This window comes from Photinus pyralis, unplaced genomic scaffold, assembly GCF_008802855.1.
Source record: "Photinus pyralis isolate 1611_PpyrPB1 unplaced genomic scaffold, Ppyr1.3 Ppyr1.4_LG4, whole genome shotgun sequence".
Classification (NCBI taxonomy): Eukaryota; Metazoa; Arthropoda; class Insecta; order Coleoptera; family Lampyridae; genus Photinus; species Photinus pyralis.
In genome coordinates this window covers 7013658-7034862 of record NW_022170511.1, presented here as the reverse complement: position 1 = coordinate 7034862, position 21205 = coordinate 7013658, and the positions used below count along the sequence as shown (strand labels likewise).

At 35.4% G+C, this 21205-nt stretch overlaps 2 protein-coding genes across 6 annotated transcripts; one reads left to right on the top strand and one right to left on the bottom strand.

Moving 5' to 3' along the window:
* Positions 1-298: 298 nt before the first annotated feature.
* On the bottom strand, positions 299-1578 carry LOC116167641 (zinc finger protein 322-like). Its single transcript, XM_031483066.1, has 2 exons — positions 1383-1578; positions 299-1325 (listed from the first exon to the last, which is right to left on the bottom strand). Exons 1-2 carry the CDS (start codon positions 1390-1392, stop codon positions 661-663), a joined length of 675 nt encoding a protein of 224 aa, XP_031338926.1. The 5' UTR covers positions 1393-1578; the 3' UTR covers positions 299-660.
* Positions 1579-1768: 190 nt separating this feature from the next.
* LOC116167639 lies at positions 1769-20780 on the top strand. 5 transcript variants are annotated; one of them, XM_031483062.1, is made up of 7 exons: positions 4309-4376; positions 4452-4647; positions 9829-12700; positions 16801-19010; positions 19065-19185; positions 19588-19800; positions 19837-20780. In XM_031483062.1, exons 3-7 carry the CDS (start codon positions 9839-9841, stop codon positions 20641-20643), a joined length of 6213 nt encoding a protein of 2070 aa, XP_031338922.1. In that variant the 5' UTR covers positions 4309-4376; positions 4452-4647; positions 9829-9838; the 3' UTR covers positions 20644-20780. The 5 variants fall into 5 exon arrangements, with proteins under 5 accessions (XP_031338925.1, XP_031338921.1, XP_031338924.1 ...); XM_031483065.1 differs by lacking the exons at positions 4309-4376; positions 4452-4647 and adding an exon at positions 1769-1913 and having other exon boundaries at positions 19849-20780; XM_031483061.1 differs by lacking the exons at positions 4309-4376; positions 4452-4647 and adding an exon at positions 1769-1913.
* Positions 20781-21205: the final 425 nt, after the last annotated feature.

The following is a 21205-nucleotide window of genomic DNA, read 5'->3' as shown; positions in this document are numbered from 1 at the left end:
AACCGTGAAAACACTACCTGTTCTTATATCAAATCAACATCTACCCCAACTGGGCTTGCTGGATTCAACAGTGAGGTAACACAGTTTGGTCACGGACTACTACGGTTTTACTAGTAAAATTTGTACATACCAAATAATTGACTTCCAACAACTTGCTGAAAAACAATTCGGTTAGATATGGCCGCTTCCACATGTTCAGTGATCTGTTTAATTAAAAAAAGCAACACTTCTAAGAATATTTTATTTCAAGAGGCCCATCTTGAAAATTCTTAACCTACTAAAATACTTAATATGAATAAACAATTTCAAAAAATATTTATTTTGAATTTTTGGCAACCTTTTCATCATCTGACTAGGCACTAGGCACGTATAAATTCATCGTTATATAAATGTTTGTACAATATAAAATATAATCTATACAAAATTCTCAATGATTAAAAACTAGGAAAACCACAATCACAATATGTAGGTACACTATAATTTAAGTACAATTGCCTCTCCTAAAAATGTTATAAAATACTTTTATCCAATCTTACACACAAAATACATAATTACAATAATCTTTGGATAATACAAAAAAGTATGCCATTAATCAATCGAAATCATAATTAGCACAACTTCCGAATGGTAACCAAGTAATATTATTGCACAAAAATAATGCTAGGTAGGACATAATAAATTATCAGGTATTTTCGTTTGACTTTGATGTAAACTTTTTGTATTTAATACTTTACGTTTAATTTTTTCTTTATCTTGTTTTCGAGACTTTTGTTTGAAAAGTGTTATAGGTGTCAGTTGTGGCATGTGAAAATCGTCTCCGACAGTTAACTCGGTAACATAGTCAAAATTGTGTTGTTTACTTTGGTGTTTTTGTAAAAGAAATTTTCTTGTGAACGTCGAATTACATTCGAGGCATTTGAATGGTCTTTCACCTGTGTGAATTAGGATGTGCCGTTTCAAGTCGGTCGACCAACCGAAAGATTTTTGGCAGTAAGTACATTGGTATTTCCGCGAGACCTTGTCGGAGATGGACTTTGTATCATTTGCCATGTCACTTTCACTTTGTAGATCATCCGAGGTTATTGCACAGAAGTCGATGGGCTCATTTTTAACTTCGCAGTTCGCTGCTAATGGTAACTCTTCATTTTTCACCTTTGATTTGAAGGTTGATATAGGATACAGATCGGGAACATCCACTTTTCTACAGTTTGTACTGTTGTGTGTTACTTCATTATCGAAACTTTCATTATTTGCATGCTGTGCAAAATGTTGCAAAAGTGAGGAGGCCGAAGGGAACGATATGTTACATTCTGAGCATACTAATTCTGCAAAAGGAAATAATTAAAATTGTTGTTTTTCACTCATGTTTGTGGTTAACATACCATACAGCATTTTTTGGACACCCACCACAATTACTAATTAAATGTACGTACGTACAACACATTAAATACCGCTCGTTAACGTAATTCTAAAAATGTATAATATGCATTAACTAAATCTGATGAAGTACATAATTTGTTTGTTTATTATTGTCTGACTAGTCACATTTCGCCATCTTGTAAGATTTTGTATTGATATTAGAGCGGAACATCCGGGTCGCCATATTGTTGCAGTACAACCACAAGATGCTTGATAATGAAATAATAAAAAAGCAATTATCGTTACGTGGAAAGGAACGAAACTTTTTCATGTGTTCAAATTTTGAAAACATTTTGTACTTTAACCTTTTCCAGTAGCGGCCACAAAATCACTCTTGTTTATTTCATCCATTACAGTTAATTCCTTCGATTGGCAATTCCGTAACCGGTGGTTATTAAACTACGAACTGTGCAAACGACTGTCAGCATTTTAGTTTTGGTGTTGTTTTATCATAAAAATATGCAAGTTATTATTTAAGAATAAGTGATCCACAGGTGGGTACCTTTTTTATTAATTGTTTTGTACTGTCCTACTTGTCAATTTGTTCTCATGTGGACGAACTTTATGTTTATGTGGGTGGTATATATCTACAGCATACTGCTGCATTGGGTGTACCGAGTAGCCATTTTGTAAAAGTTACTTTAGTGAATATTTAAATCATTTGTTACCACAAATTTATTTTTGAATTAAGATTCGTATAGGTTTTTTTTTATATCTTCACGCATACATTACGATTCCGCACTTCTTAAACGTTTTACAATGATAACCTCAAATGTGGTGTTTGTCAATCTTAAAACAAGATGGCCACGGAAAGTAATTTTGACTAAAACTCATTTATATTTTAGCATTATTTTAAAATGCACTGCATCTTTGTTGGTATTTACACAGTGAAACATGTAAGATTGGTTGGTATTTATCTACTGCAGTTGTAGCATATACTCACACGCACGCAGAACTATAATTAAAAATATTAACAATTTTAAATGTGTTGGTAACACTTGTTTTAAATGGCGACAGAAGTTAGTTGGGGTGTTAACCACGTTATAGTGCATTACTTGTCGGTAAGCGTCAATCGAGGCGTCAATATTATATTCTATATAGATATTCACTTTGACTTCATCAATAGATATGCTTTGGCCAGATGTTCCAATAAGCCCTGTGTGAGTACCCTCCTCCGGCACTCCATTCCCGAGATATGTCTCGTCCAGACTTCTCTTTTTTTCTTTGTGTGTTCTCTCCTCCGACACTCGATTCTCGAGGTATGAGGAATTATAACTTATCTGGAAAAGACGTTTGAGAGGAGGACAGTAGGAATTAATTCCTGGGGTTGAGTTGTTGAGACTTGGTAGAGTCCCTTTTGTTGAGACGGGCGGTAGTTGGTAAAAAACAGTTCCTTTCGTTAAGACCTTTAATTAGAGTACCATGAAAGATAAATCCAATTTCTGCCTCCCCCTTCCTCCCGTCATCCACTGATCTCGAAATCTAATCATATCCGCTTATTAGGTCCCAAAAAATTCAAAATGAAATTAACGAATTTTTTTTTATATCATATGGTGGATGCCATATTGGATTTTTACGGAATGGGATAGGGGACCGCAAGAGTGTGGCGTCATTAATTATTTTTCTTTTTTTGTCCTCTAGATATCTCAATCCGTAAAAATCCAATATGGCGCCCATAAGATAAAAGAAAGTAGTAGCCTGCAGCTTCTACACGTAGCGTGCTATGGGAATTCTGATCAAGATTCTTTAAAAAAGTGCCCTTATAAGGTGCCAAAAAGAACCATCAATTTCCGACCGTTATTAAGCTACGGAATTGAAAACCAAATTTGTCATTTTTAGTTATTCGGATCTCAGTTATTTTCAGATTTTTCAAAAGTGTTTTTTTACTTACAAAAAGGGGAACTTTGCCCCTATTTAATCTACACAGTATCTGTCACCGTTGCGGAGATCGCAATGGTAAGCCACGAATTTTAACCACCCTGTACAGCGTTGCCACGTGCGTAGTTTATGCAAATGTGCAATCCAGTTTGAAAAAATCTGGAAAAATGCACAATTTTCCAAAGAAGCAGCTGTAGGTAGAAGATAGAATTCATATCTTCCACATTTGTTTATAGTTGGTCACAAAATTCGAATTTGAGTATTTGAAGTAGGTGTAGGAGTCTATTCTTCCTATCATATATAGGAAAAACTGGAGATTTTTTATGAGATGTTAAGAGTAAACAGCTGTCTATTTTATTGAGCTCATCTCTAAAAAATTGAGCAAGTTGCGCATGCGTATAATACCGCAAAAGATCCCAAAATGTCTCGCAACGCATCTTTTCGGTAAAGTCCCTAGATTTCTACTTTTCGGAATGTAGATGCTAGCATTCTACGATCCGATTTGTATTCAGTACATTGAAATAAAAGACATTCAGTATTGCAAATTGTACGTCAAAAGGCCAGACAAGTGAAGGATAAACAAAAGTCTGTCAAAAAATGCGGTGACTTTACGTGATGCTTAATTCAATATTACGTAGTAATAATTACTATAATGTAGAAAGGATTCTGGTATTAATCTTATTTTACTTTCTCGATGGTATTAATTTAGATTAGGTAGGCACGCCGCAGGTGTTTCATATGTTTAGTATTAGCATCATTGAATCGTCCCAAATGCATTTCGGCACGTTGCGTAGCCATTTTGTTTTAGAGCAGTTGCAACGTTTACCGACGTATTTTTCTGTTACGTTCTTGTTTTAAGTGAAACCGAAAACAAAAAAATGTACTTTTAGTCGTTGCGTAGAATATTTCGTTATCACAATCTATTTTTATACCCACTTAGGTCACGGAGTGTACGAAAGCGATACAGGTAGGTTACTCGATTGCTTATTTTTTTCAATGCGACTGCATGTACCGAAATACGACGCACAGTATATACTAATGAAAGCAGGGAACACAATAAACTAGAGCGCTGTTTACAAGTAAGTAATATCGTTATTTGTAAGGAAATTCTCTTAACCCGTACTTGTGCATCACGTTTTTACGAACTTCTGTAGGGAGCAACGACCAACGAGTAAAATTAAGGCAGGGAGTGCGACGCTTGCCGCCGCCATCTTTCTGCGTATTAGCGAAGGGCGAAAAGTAAATTATAACAAAGCGCCGAAGCCGAAGTAAACGCATAAAATTACAAACGACTACGAATTTTGTGTGTTTCTGTATTTGTAAATAAGGAAACCATTTCGTAAATGGAAGGTACGTAATATTTTCATCAAATGAAAATTTAATGCAACACAGTTAATACAGTTTATGTGTGGTTAGAATTAGATACGAGGGTTATCTGGTAAATAATTATCTCATTTTTTTACAATAAAAAAAGTATCTGATTATAGATAAATTTAGGCGTGCATAATAAGAAATGCTTCTTGTGCACAACATTTTAAAATCAAAAATAGATCATGCACCATTTTTTACAGCAAAGAACATGAAATGTGGCCAATTTTCTTTACAGACGCCATTTTTCTATCCTGCTGCAGCTGCGCAATAAAAAAATTAAACTACAAATCAACACATGAAGTTTGTTGGTTTCCAATTTTTGTTGTAAACTTTTTAATGGATAAAATAAAGGAAGTTTCATTTAAAAAATCTAACTCAATGTAGTCGATGGTCGATAGGCATAACGAACAGCAGTTTATAAACTAAGTTTTGTAATTGGGTAAGAGCCGGGTTTTTCATGTTAACATTAACTCTATCTGACAATGTATTCACATAGGAGGTTATTTATCGGATAAATTTAAGTGACGGCAGCTCTTTTTGGGAATTTTTTTGGATACTCTATCGGTTGTTCTATAATATAATTTCTGTTAAAATGAAGGTATAGTGTTTAAAAGTACTTCAAAACAACTAGGGACAACAACGACAAGCACAACACGTAAGTGTAACACTGATATTCGTGTGTATCGGCACATAACCGAAGCTGTTATTTCAGGTTCAAACATGGAAATATATAATATAATAAAATATGTATAAGAAAATTGTTATGCAGAACTAAAGAACGGACTACAAATTAAAAATGAAAATTGCAAAGAGGTTTTAGCATTTGAATTTGTTGAAAGTATATTATGCGTGTGCTACAGCAAAACGATGGGCCACAGTATGTACACATATCGGAACATTCAGGCCTTGTGTGCACTTTGAGGTCGAATTTATGGTTGTGTCGAAAGTGAGATAATTCCGAATGCTTTCTGAGATTGCAAGCTGGCATGATCAGATTTATTTTGTGTTTTAAAAGAGCTCGTTATTCTCATAAACACATGCATCACAATTCCATACAAAAATAAAATAATGGTGGCTATACAACAAAAGCATTCATTTCAAACTGTCTTGAAATATTTGTAAAACGTTAGTTTCAGTTTTTTACTGTTGGATCCAATTATATGTTGTCGGTTATACGTAGGATAGGTATGGCTTCAATGAATTTTGTGCTAATCCTTCGCAATTTTAGAGTATTGAACGTTGAATGAATTAATTGATTAGGTATAACAAGAGATATTGAGATGGATGCAGGTATGTATCCTGGTGTCATTGGATGCTCATACCTTGTAAAAAATATAAAACAACCTTATATGCAAATGTCAACTATAGTTGATTGTGCATCTGTAGAAATTATTTTTGAATGTACATTAGGGCGCCCTATTTTTACGTTGTCAATAAATATGTAACTTTTAACATTGGAGTTGTTTATGGTTTCGTATATGGGTACAAAGATATGGGTTTCATTTAAGGCCAAAAGACAACGGTATCATATCAAGTGGTAATTGCACCGTACTCGGCCGTGGTCAGTAGGTTAAGCAAAAGTCGCAGATACTGTCGACACAGTACTTAATATTGCTCAATTGTTTTGTTAATGATTTAAAATTCTCGCACATATCCTTTAATAGTATTAATGGCAAGCACTAGCGAGTTATTTGTTTACATATGGCGTTATACGGTTATCATTTCTGATGGTTGCATGGATTGCGAAATCTGAATTTGTTTAATAACACTATATTTAGTTGTTTGAATTTCATTTGTTAAACTCTATTCTATTCGCTTGTTGTCAACGTTGCCATCTTTTTAATTTTTTTCTAAATAATTATTCCCCATAGGCAAGCTTCACATTGAAAAATCGTAAGAAATACCTTTGAGCAATAATGTTAATCCAAGTAATGGGCAACACTTTGATAATGAGAAAGTGGTATCTAGTGAGACAGGGTGTATACAAGGAATGGTAAAGTTTTTGAATGTGCCATAAATTTTTTTTTTTAATGAAAGCCCCAATAGAATGCCAGAAAGTAAACAAGTGTAAATCTGGAAATTTAATAAATGTATGTAAATTTTTATAGGAACAATTTTGAGTTGATTAATGTTTTTAACTCCTTAATTAATAATTATTGTTTATCATTTTGAGTGAAAAACTGGCATAGCCTTAGGCGGAAAAGTGTAAATCCGCCTTTGGGTGAACGCACCCTATGGCCATTAGACAAAGATGAAATTATATCATTCATAAAACGACGTTTCTCTACGTCAGTGGGAATTAAATTATATAATGTCCTCCCCAAAAGTGTAACAGGTCAGAAAACATTAAAGAGTTTTAGGGCAGCTATAAAAGCAATTCTTTTAATTCAAGCACCATATACTGTGGATGAGTTTTTTAACTTTTGTTTTCGAAACTAGTTTCTTTGTAATTATTTTAACGTGTTCTAGTATTTTAAATTGTGGAGTTATACGTTTACTGTGTACATTTGACTATCTCATGCAATGGCTCACATTGTCAGAGATAATAAATAAATATTGATATTGATACCATTTTTTTTAATATAAATAAAATCCCCTAAAAATGCTACATTTATTAAGTAGCGCGAATATTACAAGCAGCTACTTTATCAATGCGTCAAAAAGTGCAGTCCATTGTTTGCGAGGGCTGGTGTGGAAGTAGGTGATCACTGAATAAGTAGATTGAAAGAATTAGTAAGATATTCCTTTGAACGATGGAAATGGGCCGTTGATAATAGAATACTCTGATTTTAAATAGCCAAAACAGATGGCATTTTCGACTTCGTTGGCATTGTTAGTGTCATTTGGCAAATTTGATGTCCTGAAATGTGGGATTTAATTTGAAAAAAATTGAACATGAACGTGAGCTCATACAAACTGTAACATAAAAAATTCAGATCCGTATTAGAAAAAAAGTTGACGATGACTCATCATGACTTTGATGACCCAAAAAACCGAAATACCAAACTTTAAAATCGAATCATATTAGCTCGTAAAGGAGAAAAAGTTACAATGTGACGTGTTATTTATTTTCAAAAATCTTTGCAAATAAAGCCAGAAAAATAAAAAAAATATTACACCAAGAACATATTTTTCTATACTAGTGAGCCATGCATAATAATGACTAATGAGCTATGGTCTTACAGTTTTAATAATAATATGTATACAACTTAATTAATATTTCTGTCTGCTTCTATCACATGGAGCGCATGAGATCGATGCGTACACCACGATCCTTTTCTTTCACACGGACCATGTACGGTTGTCGCGCGAGAGAGCAACATGTATTGTTCCATGTGAAAGAAAAGGACGCAGCGTAACAGAGCTCTCCATGTGATAGAAGCAGGTAAAAATATTTACATTAATTTTAATTAACTTGCGGTAATTATATGGTAATCGTTGTCGCGACTTCATTTGCACAAAATTAATTTTGAACGATATTCTTATACGGAGTCGACCGTAGCAAGGGATCTTTCTTCCTGTGCACGTTTGTCTTAGTCACCAAAACCAGATTGAAACATCACTTGGAATACACATGTCACGTGTGAGAAATGCTGAGATAATCTTACAAGATACAATAGTTAGAAAGAAATTTTACAAATGTTATTTGTCTAAAGGTATTAATTCTATTTATTTTTGTTTATTGTATAATTGTGATGGCTTATGAAGTCTCATTTTTTACTCTTTGTAACTGCTGACAAGTAAGTAGATTTTTTTCTTTCAATTTAATTTCAAACCACTTTTATGCTTCTATTTACTCGTAGAGAGACACTGAAGATGGCTTATAGCCGAAAGCGGTTTGCATTTTAATTCAATAAAGACATTTGCATGATATGCAAAAAGCCTTTCTCCACACAATAAGTTATTGGTAATTGGTATTAATACTGCCGGTATAGTTTGGAAAATGCTTAATTCAATTGAATTCCTAACTGGAGGAATTAATATAAATAATTGTTTATTGGTTTCTACGTATTCCTCAGTTTGGAGAGAGCGAGCCACCCTGTAGTTAAAAATTTACTTGCTGTAAATGTAATCTAGGTGTAGCATTAGAAGTTTCAGGCGGGACATCCTCAACAAATATTTGTTTAGGACCTGACGGACACTTTGTCAAATGGACACAGAATTTCAGGATTTTGTTTAATGGTTAGTGTAATGTTTAATTTTTTTCGTACTTCCGGGACTAAAGTAACAACTTCACTCCATTATGACAAGTACTGAAGTGTCACTTTTTGTCCCGCCGGGATTAAATTTAGACGAAAATCCCGGAAGGATGAAATTACTAACAAGGCAATTTCAGTAGGTTGTTCCACATTTTGTATGCGGCACTACTTCTTAAACGCATCGTACTGCTGCTCATATAGTTTTTTGGATTCCGGTGGTATCAATTCTTTACCTACTTTGGCCGCTTTTTATCAATATCAAATACACCTTTGTCACCCACCACCAAAATTATAACACTAGCAATGACAGTTTCCAAATTATTTTTGTTACCATGGCATAGGGATTGTCATACCAACGCAACATTCCTATGATAACTTGTTAAGCAGCGATTTTTTGAAAGAACGCGTTCTCTAACTCCATACATATTAAGTGTTTCGGTTTCGGAAGTACGAAAAATATCGTATATACCTTGCGACTGAAGTAGTGGTCTTAATCCCTCAGGTAAATTATTATTAAACTTTACCTTCGGGATTAAAAGTACTACTTCAGTCCCGCGGTATATAATATACTATTGTATTGTAAATTCGTATAAGTAATTTAAGGGTTGTTATCATATTTAATGAGTGTCTGAAATTCAAGGAACGCATAAATAAGGAAACATTTAATTTGAAATCGACTTAAGAAAGGAGTCTTATCTGGACAAATGTACCTATGTGTAACGGCCCAACGGACAAATTAATATACGATTTTTTTTTTGGAAAGTTGTGAAAACGTGGTCATTATTATAATTTTTAATGTTTTGAACAAAATTCGTATCATTTATTTGTTATGCTGAATATTTTGTGGCTTCCACGTTAGGTGTTACAGACTTATGGCTTTTAAGGCGATTGGTCTTTGTAGTAATCATAGTTCCAGGTGGTGTCGCTTTGGTGTTATTTAATTTTATAACTTATTTTTCAGTGGTGCCAGGATGGGGGATCCATTAAAGCAGCTCCTTCTTCAGTCTGGTTGGTCATATGAAGACGTCTTGCAGAAACTTGAGCAATACAAAACCGAAAACGTCATAAAATCAGAAACTGAGAACTGCAGTTCAAAGAGTGAACTCCCCTTGGCCGGTAAAAATGTACAAGAATTATCTGAGAAAAGTACAATAAGAATAGATTCTGTGATAAATAATAATAATGCTATTCCACAAAATGGCGGTACTTTTCCAGAGGTAAATAATGGGGTTATATGTGTGGATGTTGAAATTTTATCCGACGATGAAATCGTTGACTACATTCCAGATTCAAGTCAAGATCAAGAGGTTCCGCATGTTAAAGAAGAGGAAGAAACTCCAGCGGAGTGTATAATAATAGATGAAAATGAAATTGGGACAAAACCTGTTACTCCTCCTACTGAAAGTAGAAATAAAAAAGGCATTACAATCTTAAATCATTTTAAAATAAACACGAATAATAACCAAAGATATGTCATTCAAGATTTATCCTCAAACACTAATCCTCAATTCAGTAATTTAAATATAAGTAACACAAATTGTGATATTAATAACACACAGTGCAGTGTTACTAAACCGGCTACAATTGAAAACTGTGATAGCACAATGAATAGCGGAAGGAATCTCATTTGTGCAGAGAATAAGGACTTAAACCTCGAATCCCTACCTAAAGTAAATTCGGGCGATCGAAAGCGCGACCTTGTAAATAAATCTGATGACTATTCTTCGATTAAACGTAGAAAGAGTAACTGCGAAGTAAATGGTGATAATGTCTCAAAAATTACCACCCCCGACTCGTTTTGCAAACCGCCTACTGTTGCGGCCCTTAATACATCGACTGACTTAATTGAGGAACTGAACAATTTGTTTGATGACGTGGAATCAAATTCGAAAAAAATGTTTCCAGCTGCTAACGAAAGCGCGGAATGTGATGACATAATTTCAAATGCGGAAAAACTACTGCGCGAACTCGCTGGCACACCCGTGCGTAATGAACCGGAGGAAGACATTGTTTTTGTCGGCACGCCAGAAACTTGCGAAACTCCAAGAGAAAATGTAAGGACCGAACAAGAGCCTCAACAAGAAAGTGTGAAAATGTTAAATTTAACGAGCAATTTGGAGAAAAAAAAACATAATAGTCGATTACATCGTATCACCAATGTATTACTTGAAAAGCTTCAGAAGGACGGTCCTATTACCCTTGAGACTCCTCAGGACGAAAGTGATGACCAGGATGAAAGTGCAGTTGGTTTTCAAATTGTTAATGTAGTAGGAGGTTACAAATCCCCTGAACGTGAAGCAGAAGATCAAGTGATGCCAAAAACTAATGAATCACCTTCGGTAACAAAAAAGAAGAAAATGAAGAAGTTGTTCAAGCAGTCTGTTGGTAACATCTCGAAACAAGACTACACGCCCATAAAGCCTACAAAAACAAATGATGTTACTAAAATTAAGGGGTGGAAGAAAAAGAAATTTAGTACCGAAAATGATTTGGGCAATGTGTCGCCTACTGCTGTGACTAAATCTCCGAGGGTAGACACCTCAAATTCGGCGAATGCCGCATTTACGAGTGATATATTGGATCAGTTCCTAAGTGAAAATTCCAGCTTGAATATTAGCTACGAACTACCAAAGCTTGTTGCTGAAGATACCTTAAAGCAAACGTACATCGACGTACAATTTCCTGCATATGGGCAGGTTGCGCCGTCACCTACCCCAAAACCGAAGAAGGAAGGTTTTAAACCCAAAACCGTGGCCGAAAAACGACGAATGGAGGAGATGAAATTTAATCCTATCGCTAACATTTTGGAGAATATGAGTACGAAACAGCAAAAGCAGTGCGTTCGCGAAACATTGAAAATTAAAAGGAAGCTTGTTTCTCAAGATCTGCCATTTACAAGACGATGTTTTGTCACCGCCGTTCGGTTGACACATACAGAAAGCTCCATTTTATACTGTGGTAAACAACTGTACGTACCTTCATGTAAAGAAAACAAAATCCTCGAAAATATAAAGGACCAATATCGCAAACGTTTTCGTGCGGCCAAAATCAAACAAAAGCCCTCTCTACTACGAACTCTCACTTACAATTTCACCTACGATCCCAAGGACTGGAAAAATGTCCGACTGAAATTACCCAAACTGTTTGTGGAAGTCACTCCTCAACTGCGAAAACGAATTCACCCTCACGTGGAGCGTTACGTGCAATACGACAAGGAAGTTTTAGATGAAGAGAGAGTCGCGTTCGCACTGAGCACATTAAAAGTGAAAGATCAACCCTTTGTACCGCAAACTTTTGTGTTTCCCGTTCGGTATAAGAAAACCAAGGTGTTCCGGAAACGAAAAGAACCCAAACCTTTGCCACCCTCCACCTGTCATGAATCCGACGACGTGATCGAAAGTGGTGTTAAAGAAGTCATCGAAAGACTGCTGGACTACTGCGAGATATTGGATCAAACCAAAGATATAGTTTTGGAAGACGAAGTTCGTGTAGTGGAAGAAATACACCCCGTGCAGGAGGTTGTAGATAAAATTGCGAACACTAAATCTGATAGTCCAACCCTAAAGAAAACTGAGGCCGAAATGAGGAGGTTAAATTGTAAATTTCTCTCGATTCCCACTAACGAGGATGTAAGCTCTAAGGGACCGTGCAAGAAGGAACATTGCGCACTCGGATGCGTCTGCAGTAATTATTCGACGTTACTCGACCAAAGCCACTGCGGAAAATACAAGTGTATGTTCGAGTGTACTTGTAAAAATCGTTCCGAGTCGAATACGTTTTCTCAATGCGTTATTAATCAGCTCCAGGATGAGGCAAAGAAAAATCTTGCCAAAGTAAGTTGTTCAATTTTATGTTTTCGCATTTATAGAAATTTATCTATCGTTTGTAATTTTTTTTTTGATTCTGAAATTATTTTAATCGTAAAAGGTACAAATAGAAATGAGACCGATTTTCTTATTTTGAGTATCAACACGGTATTTAAAAACAAACCTTGCAACAATCTCAAGCAAAGGCTATTGTGACTAGCGTTATTGTCTTTCCATGACTTAAATACCGTCCCATTTTCAAATATTCACGTTTCATCCAAAAAGACACATTGGCGTCAAGACTAACATTGCATATTTGCTATTTACGCATCTAAAAAATAGACTCTAGATAGTGCAGTATTGGGTAACTGCATTAAACCTTTTCTTGGGTTATCTTTTTGATAGTGGAAACCAATATTCGCAAGGAACTTTTGGACCCATTAAATACGTCGTTTTTCTTTTAGACCTTGCAAAGAGCTTGAAGCGTAACATGTTCTAAGATACAAACGTAAACTGCTTATACTTAATATCTACACAAATATCAATTTAATATAATATAGCTTGTTGACACAAATGCCTATCTACATTCAACGTGTTTTAACATACTGTGTTGGATCATGTCGCAATTGATTGCCGCTTGTGTGAAACCATCAACATCGCTAACGGGTTTCTTACATTGCCTTGTTTTTTAGAATTTTCTAGAGGTTTGCTCGTTTTAGAAATTTGTCAAATAAAAATCACTGTTTGCAGGCTAATATTTAATGCATCCGCAACTCTCTGTGAAATAAAACTGGTTATGTATACGAATTCTCATATTACTAAAGTAACCACTTACTTACTTTCTTGTTCAAAATAACGAATTAGATTAGAAATAAGTTGCTTACTTTTTCTTACTAAACCTGATGGCTTTTTTCGGTTTTACACAATTTGAACCCATATTTTGTGATATACATTGAGCAACTTAACATAAACACATAATTCCAACGTTTATTGAGGTGTAAAATGCTTTTTTTAATTTTGTTAATACGGTGGCATAACAATATTCACCAAAAACACAGTGATAACGTGCGCGTCAACTAAGGAAAATTCTACTTTACTGTTGAGTTTGTGATGGGAGAATGTAAATCATGTCAATGTCACTTCACCTATTAAATTCCTAGATACCGTGTACAGAGTGCTCCTGTTCCAGATGGAGGGGACTGTATGGATAACTTTGTTACTATCGATAATTGAAATTAGGCTAAATGGGAAATATTTAGATTAAATATCTCTGTCATTATAAAAGCTATAATCAAGGGGTTATCTAGTGTGACATTTGGGGATTTTGGTGGATAAGGTGGGTTGACTACATGTTGAAAAGTGTACATTTCAATAATCTACGATTTGAGCGTGGAAGTAGGAAAATCACACTACAATTTTGTTTTAAATTTAAATTAGCGCTGCAGATTTTGTCTCGAATTTGTTCCTGGGGCCAATAGGATCTTAATTGGTCGACCACTTTGCAATCGTGCTATACTACAATTGGCTAGGCAGTCACCAACTTACACTCTTATTAACTAAAAGTCTTCTGAGGTCTTCTGTTGACATTTCACGCATTCATTGTACTAAATACCACATATTAAGTAAATTGCAAAAATGCAACTCACAGTTTTTACTTGATTTGGGGGTTCTTCCCATGAAAAGAATGGTACCAGTTTTGAACATCATCTTCGTTTCTTGCAAAAGAATTCTGTACGCATCCCTTACAATGATTCTCCAAGATTACCGCTCGAACGCTTGCAGCATTTACGTCTGACTTTGCAAAGATGTGTAGACTAAACTTTACTCTACATTGATAAGATAAAAAACCATTTTGGAAATTACACATAATTTAATTATTAATATATTGGTAGAAGAGTGGGTAAGGTAAGTTTCAAATTTACCGCGCGCCAATGCTCGTATCGGGACAGAATGAATGACAACTTATCGCCATTATGACACATGGAGCAAAATGGCCGAACACAAACACCCAGTATATTTAATTTTAAATATATCGACACACACGATTCAAAATGGCCGACCAGTTAACGACCTACTACTACACAAACACAATGTATATAACTATCATTACACTCTGTATATTTAAAATGGCCCAGCCTTGCTCTCCACTCATCTTAATTTGACATCCGTTAGTAAAGTGCTTTAAATTACGAGTCACGTAGTCTCATTTTACTGACGAATTTTGTATTACCTACATTTTTCCCGAAATCGTTTAAGCTCGCAATCGTGATTTTCGTAAGAAAACACCCATAACAGTGCACCAGTGGAAGTGTGATAGGTTTGAACCGAAAGTTTCCGTCTCTCTTACATTGCATTAACCTAAAAATGGATTCAGTACATGCACATTGTATCAAGTAGCATTTTTTGTTATAAATACAACGATGTACGGCACACAAAAAAACGAAAAGTTGGAAATTTGGTTTCAACAGGAAGGTGCATAACGCCCTAATTGTGCAAGATTGACTATTGGACAAATTTTCAATTTTCCGGGAAAGTTTTTTTAACAAAATGTAGCCACATAGGATCAGAAACTTTCGTGAGAATGACAAGACAAAACTTTGTTTCTCATAAGTGCAAGAAAATAGCTAACCATTTCCAATTATGTTTCCAGTGCAAGCAAGAAGGGATCGCAGGATTGTACAAAAAATTCTATACACCACAGTGTGGATCTTAATCACTATTCCAACTTTAACCAAATTAAGACATTTTTCATTATTCGAGAATAATATGAAAATTGAACGGTGTAGAAGTTTATTTGTGGTACCCATTCTTAATATTTTTGTATTAAGTAGCCTATTACAGTTCACATTATTTTGATTTTACTCATACTGTCTTTTTGCTTTAATTTTTGAGTGGGCGGGGCTTCTGTTAAGGTTGCTCTACCAACCCAATCCACTGTACATAAACCAAAATCGTTCGTTTATTGTCTCGCATAGTCACCATCGACACGGCCATGGAATTATTGCCATACATAAGAAATACATTGTAAACTTCAAGGCAAAAATGCAAAGTTGATTCCCAAATGATATCCTAAATGTTTAGTATTACCTGGTTTTGTAATTTTTTTCTCTATCGAGTGACGTAAAAATCCAAATAAAGAAGTCGTTGTCAATTTCCCGAAATACGCCATTTTGAAGAATTTTCTACACCCATTGAATTTATCCCATCGAAACTTGAAACTTTTTTCGATAGCTATCTTTGTTACTAAAATATTTGAAGTTTTTAAAAATGTCGATTTTCACTTTTTTTCCAATTAATCTAAAACGATTTATTTTTTCAAAATATTGCATCGTAATATCCATTAGCATTAAAAACTGCACAACTTTGCCAATTTAACCGAATCTGTAAGCATAATAATAACAAAGATCCTACCCAATTTAAGACACACTGTATATGCCCGAACCAGGGACCCTTAATACGGCAGTCCAACTTCAACTGAACTGAGCCACACGGTTTTTGGTTTCGTCTGTACTTAATAAAGTACATACTTTACTAATACAGCGGTGCACGGTACACAAAAAAAGCAATGTGAGATTGTTGGTTTCAACAGGATGGTGCACCCTCGCACAATCTCCTATTTGTGCAAGAACACCCTTTCCTAGAAAGTACAAAATTTGTCCAATAGTTATTTTCGCATATACAATATTGGCAGTATTTGCTGCACTACGGCGTAAATGTCCAGTAGAGTGAACAGAGACCTGGTTCTCAGTTACCAACCGCTGAGCAAGAGGTTAAACCGCATGAAATAACAGACAATCTGGCTTGCTCGCAATGCTCATTTCTGACTATCACCCCTAGGAAGTTCCACTTAGGGGACGAGGGCTGCTTGGGTAAATTTGGCCTAGGACTGCAAGGCACTGCACGTTCTGTACCTACTATATTTTTGTTATTTATGGTACTAATTCTATCAGTGACAGTGTTTCTGAACACTCACTATGTAATATTGTACAGTTGCAATAAGTATTACAATAATAGGTATATACTTGGACATAGTTCTAAACCTGAATTATAAAATTATTATCAATTGAACATCCTACGTATTTTTGAGTATGCAAGAAACTCTAAGACTCTTTTTATTTGTTTAATAGGAGGAGAAAGAATTTACGCAGACACTTATTAAAACAAATAATCAGTTGATTTTGGTGGGCGATTCCGAAAGACGAAAACGGAAAGCAAAGGTGCCGAGACGATACGATGACTTTATCGAAAGTGAAGTGTTGGACAAAAGCGTCGTATATCACAAACCTCTACCATTGGATCTTCCTAAACCGAAAGTGGAACCCCCTCTTGTTTATGGGAATTTAATAATTCCATCGTGCCATGTTAAGTTAACGATATACGACTTCAGTGATATAATACCATACTGCATGGTACATTCTTTATATAAGTGTTACTGCAGAAAGGAAGCGCCACTTAGCAAAGCAATTTCGCCAATTAAACCGACTGTGACGTCACAGACACCTTTGATTACAAACGAACCAAAGGAGAATGTAGCGGTGAAAAGGAAATTAGAACAGACAAACGTAGCAGATTTGCAAGGGATAAACACTGTGTACAACTCACTTGAGACGCAAAAGATCACATCAGTAGTACCTTTTGAAGTGGCCAGCCCAAAAAGTAGGAATGGAATGAAAAAAAAAAGGAAGAAAACGAAACAACTATATACGGAGGTTGATACAAGCCGTACCAAAGGAGTGTCTAGGCATCTTTTAATTAGAAATAAGACTAGCGCTCACCTTGAAAAAATTAGAAAATCAACAAATGAGTTTAATCAACAATTGCACGCCTATATGATTGAAAATGTTGATGCTATTCTTCGAGAATCGGAGACAAGTGAAATGGAAAGCAACGCAACTATATCACACCAGGATTGTGATGTAACGTTAGTGGAAACACTTAAACCTCCAGTGCAAGAAATAGAAATTGCCAATCCAATACAAGAGAAAATTGAAGAAAAAGAATTAAAGCTACAAAGGCGGCGTAGGAAACAAAAACTTAAGCAAAAAACGGACAGTGACTATAAAACTAAAGAAGAAATGGAAACAGAGTATCTTAAATTCTTAGCAAAATACAATTCAAAAACTCGTATGCTGCCCTGGCCACAATTGATGTCAAAATTTGAATCGGGCGATTATCAATTGTGGTATCGTATTTGTAGAGAAAATTCGTTGGTAACTTTGACTGAAAACGACAAACGTCCGTCCCCGTTACACATCAACTTGCAAAATTTTTTGAAGTATGATAAAAACACGCTTCCTCTCGAGAGGTACTGTAACGTAGTGCGTTACGTTATAAAGAGACAAACGCCATCTGGTATACCTAAAGATAAGATTTTAGCTCTTGTGTTAGAAACCAAAGGTGGCATATGGAACATTTGTGGTTTATGCGAGAAAAATCAGTCCAGTAAAACCGACCAATTCACAGCATCTATCATCGAATTTTACGATGGCGTGCAGGACATTATGAACGATGATGGTCGTGAAAAGCAAAGCGGCAAATCCACAAAAAAGGAAATTTCAATGGGGAGGAAGATCTTTGCCGCTAAATCCATAGTTCCTAAAAATGATATGGGAAACAAAGATAAAATATTGCAAGTCAGGCTACCGGATTTGCAACGGTCAGAAAAATGGCTGGTAGTTCCTTTCAAGATTATCTTTTCCCAGTTGTGTTTCACACGTTGCAATGGCTCAATAGGATTCGATGAAATTACAAAGGCGACAACTGTCGCGTGTACTGACTCTGTGACTATTGCTATAAAATCCAATCGTCTGAGACGTACCTACTCTCACAATAAATTTGGGGTGTACTATGATTATACCAATTCAGATAAATTATTTATCGGTCCGTACCATCATACAGAAAATCATGATGTGAAGTTTATGGTTTATGTGAATAGTTCCTTGGTTGAAGCACAAGGGTTTTTTGAAAATTCTTCAGCTAGTGCGAGCCATTGGTATTGTGGGTATGTCGAGGTGACTGATGGAGATGATGACGTTGAATTTGTACCTACCTCCGAATCTTTAATAGATTTAACATGTGACAGTGAAAATGAGGATTCATCTTACAATCCAAACGAATTGAATAGCAAAAAATCAGTTGCTCAACTGGAAGAAGTTAGTCAACTCTGTGAGTACTACAAGCCTGTCGGCGACCCGAGATACATCGTTACTAATATAACAGAATTGGGGTATCTACCAGCTTATTTACATGGCGAAAGTTTGGACGTGGTGCTATGTCCGATTACGAAAACACCTCGCAGATTTTCCAATTGGAAAATTGCGCTTGGATTGATCCGACGGTAAGTAAATTTGGTGGTTTAACATGTTCACTAATTGTCGTAACCTTTATTTAGGGTAATGGCGGCAAAGTTAACTTTAGTACCGTCTGATTTCGATTTAGTAGTATCAATGCACGTTGATTTGGACAAGTCTAAATATAAACTACTCAATAAGAATATCCTCAATGGATTTTATGTAAGTAAAACTTTTCGGTAAGATGTTTTGTATTCAATTAGAATATAATTATTTGAAAGGTACTAACTAAATTGAGTGGTCTGTGAGAATCTAACTGTCTCAGAAATATTAGATGGTCGCAGTTTTTTTGCAAAGCGCTCCCGAGACTAAACACCTTGAGAGACTTTTTTTTTGATTACTCCTCGAACAAATATTTGTAAGTTCATGTCAAAAAATTGAAGAATTAACGCAGTCTTCATGGAGTAATTGTTTAGCATCATCCAAAGTGCCCCATAATTGAACCGATAAATTGAATAATGGCGATGGTCATTATATTTGCAAAAATCAGAAGACTATACGCATTAATTTTTATTTCTCGAAACCGTATGTATCTTTATTATTATTAATACAGAACCTTTTTAGATGGCAGGTGCGTTTGGTGTGAAGTGCTTAGGAAATATCACTCTCGGTCAACTTAATTCACTCGAAATACCCCAAGAGGAGAAAACTAGGCTTTTACTCTTACGGGACAGGAAATGTAAGCAAGTTTTGGTTATGCAGTTAATAAAGACGCTAAATTTGCAAGTACCGCAAGGTATAACTGGTTCCGAACTGTTGAAGTTTATTGCCCATGAGGTAATTTTTCTCTTTTTTATTCTAAATGTTGTCTAGTTTATTTTCAAGGCCGAGGTTGAGAACAAAAGACTAGAAATAGAATCGAGTCAATACGCTGATGAATTTAAAGCTTTGGAAGATACAAAAAAGGTGCTTTTAGAAAAATATAAAACACTGATAAGTGCATTACCTGAAAGTCGACAAAAGATCGCAGAAAAACAGTTGGACAATATTTTAAAGGCTTCACCTTTACAAGATCACAGGCGCCATGTAAGAATAGCTAATGGTGAAGTAATTAACTTAGAAGATGAGACCGTCGCTTTGAAAAACTCTATCGAGACCATCAAGCCACCTTTTATCATAAAAGACATAACTAGAGCAACTGTTCTAGATGCGTCTCTAGCTAAACCAACCGCCAATAAAACCCCCGCATATGTTAACTTAACAATCAAAAAGAAATATTCAAATGTTGCAAAATCACCACAACACAGTCTCCTGACAGTACCTCACTTAAAAAAAATCAGTCTAACTGGAACATCGGCTAGTTTAGTACCGTCTATGAACAATGCGATTCAGACTGTCATGGCTGCAGGCAACACCTCTCCCAGTACAACAAACATAAAAAATTCTGTGATTTCGACCTCGTCAGCTTTACATTCCATCGAAAACCGTAGCGTTCCCTCGATGGCCACCTTAACAGCAGTATCCACAAACGCGCCGATTGCCGAAGGTTCCAATTACATCGCGTTACAAAACGGTAATAAAGTGAATCTATTAAAATTGGAATCGAACAATTTATCGTTAGTAACAAAACCGAACACTTCAAGTAGTTTGATAAAACCCCCATCCAGTGCAAATAGGTAGATCTCTGCTCATCTCACATTTGTTAGTTATGAGTTGTAATATATTTTGTATATTCTGTAAACTTAATTTTTGATAAGACCTGTTGTTATCATTCATTCTCATTGTAAATAATAAATGTGACATATTTTCTACTTAAAGCCATTATTACTGTTTTATTTATTACTGTTTGCCAGACTCGCTATAATAGTATATTATATACCGCGGGACTGAAGTAGTACTTTTAATCCCGAAGGTAAAGTTTATGCGGGAGGGCCATAATTTACCTGAGGGATTAAGACCACTACTTCAGTCGCAAGGTATATACGATATTTTTCGTACTTCCGAAACTGAAACACTTAATATGTATGGAGTTAGAGAACGCGTTCTTTCAAAAAATCGCTGCTCAACAAGTTACCATAGGAACTGTCATTGCTGTCATAATTTTGGTGGTGGGTGACAAAGGTGTATTTGATATTGGTAAAAAGCAGCCAAAGTAGGTAAAGAATTGATACCAGCGAAATCCAAATAACTATATGAACAGCAGTACCATACCTTTAAGAAGTATGCCGCATACAAAATGTGG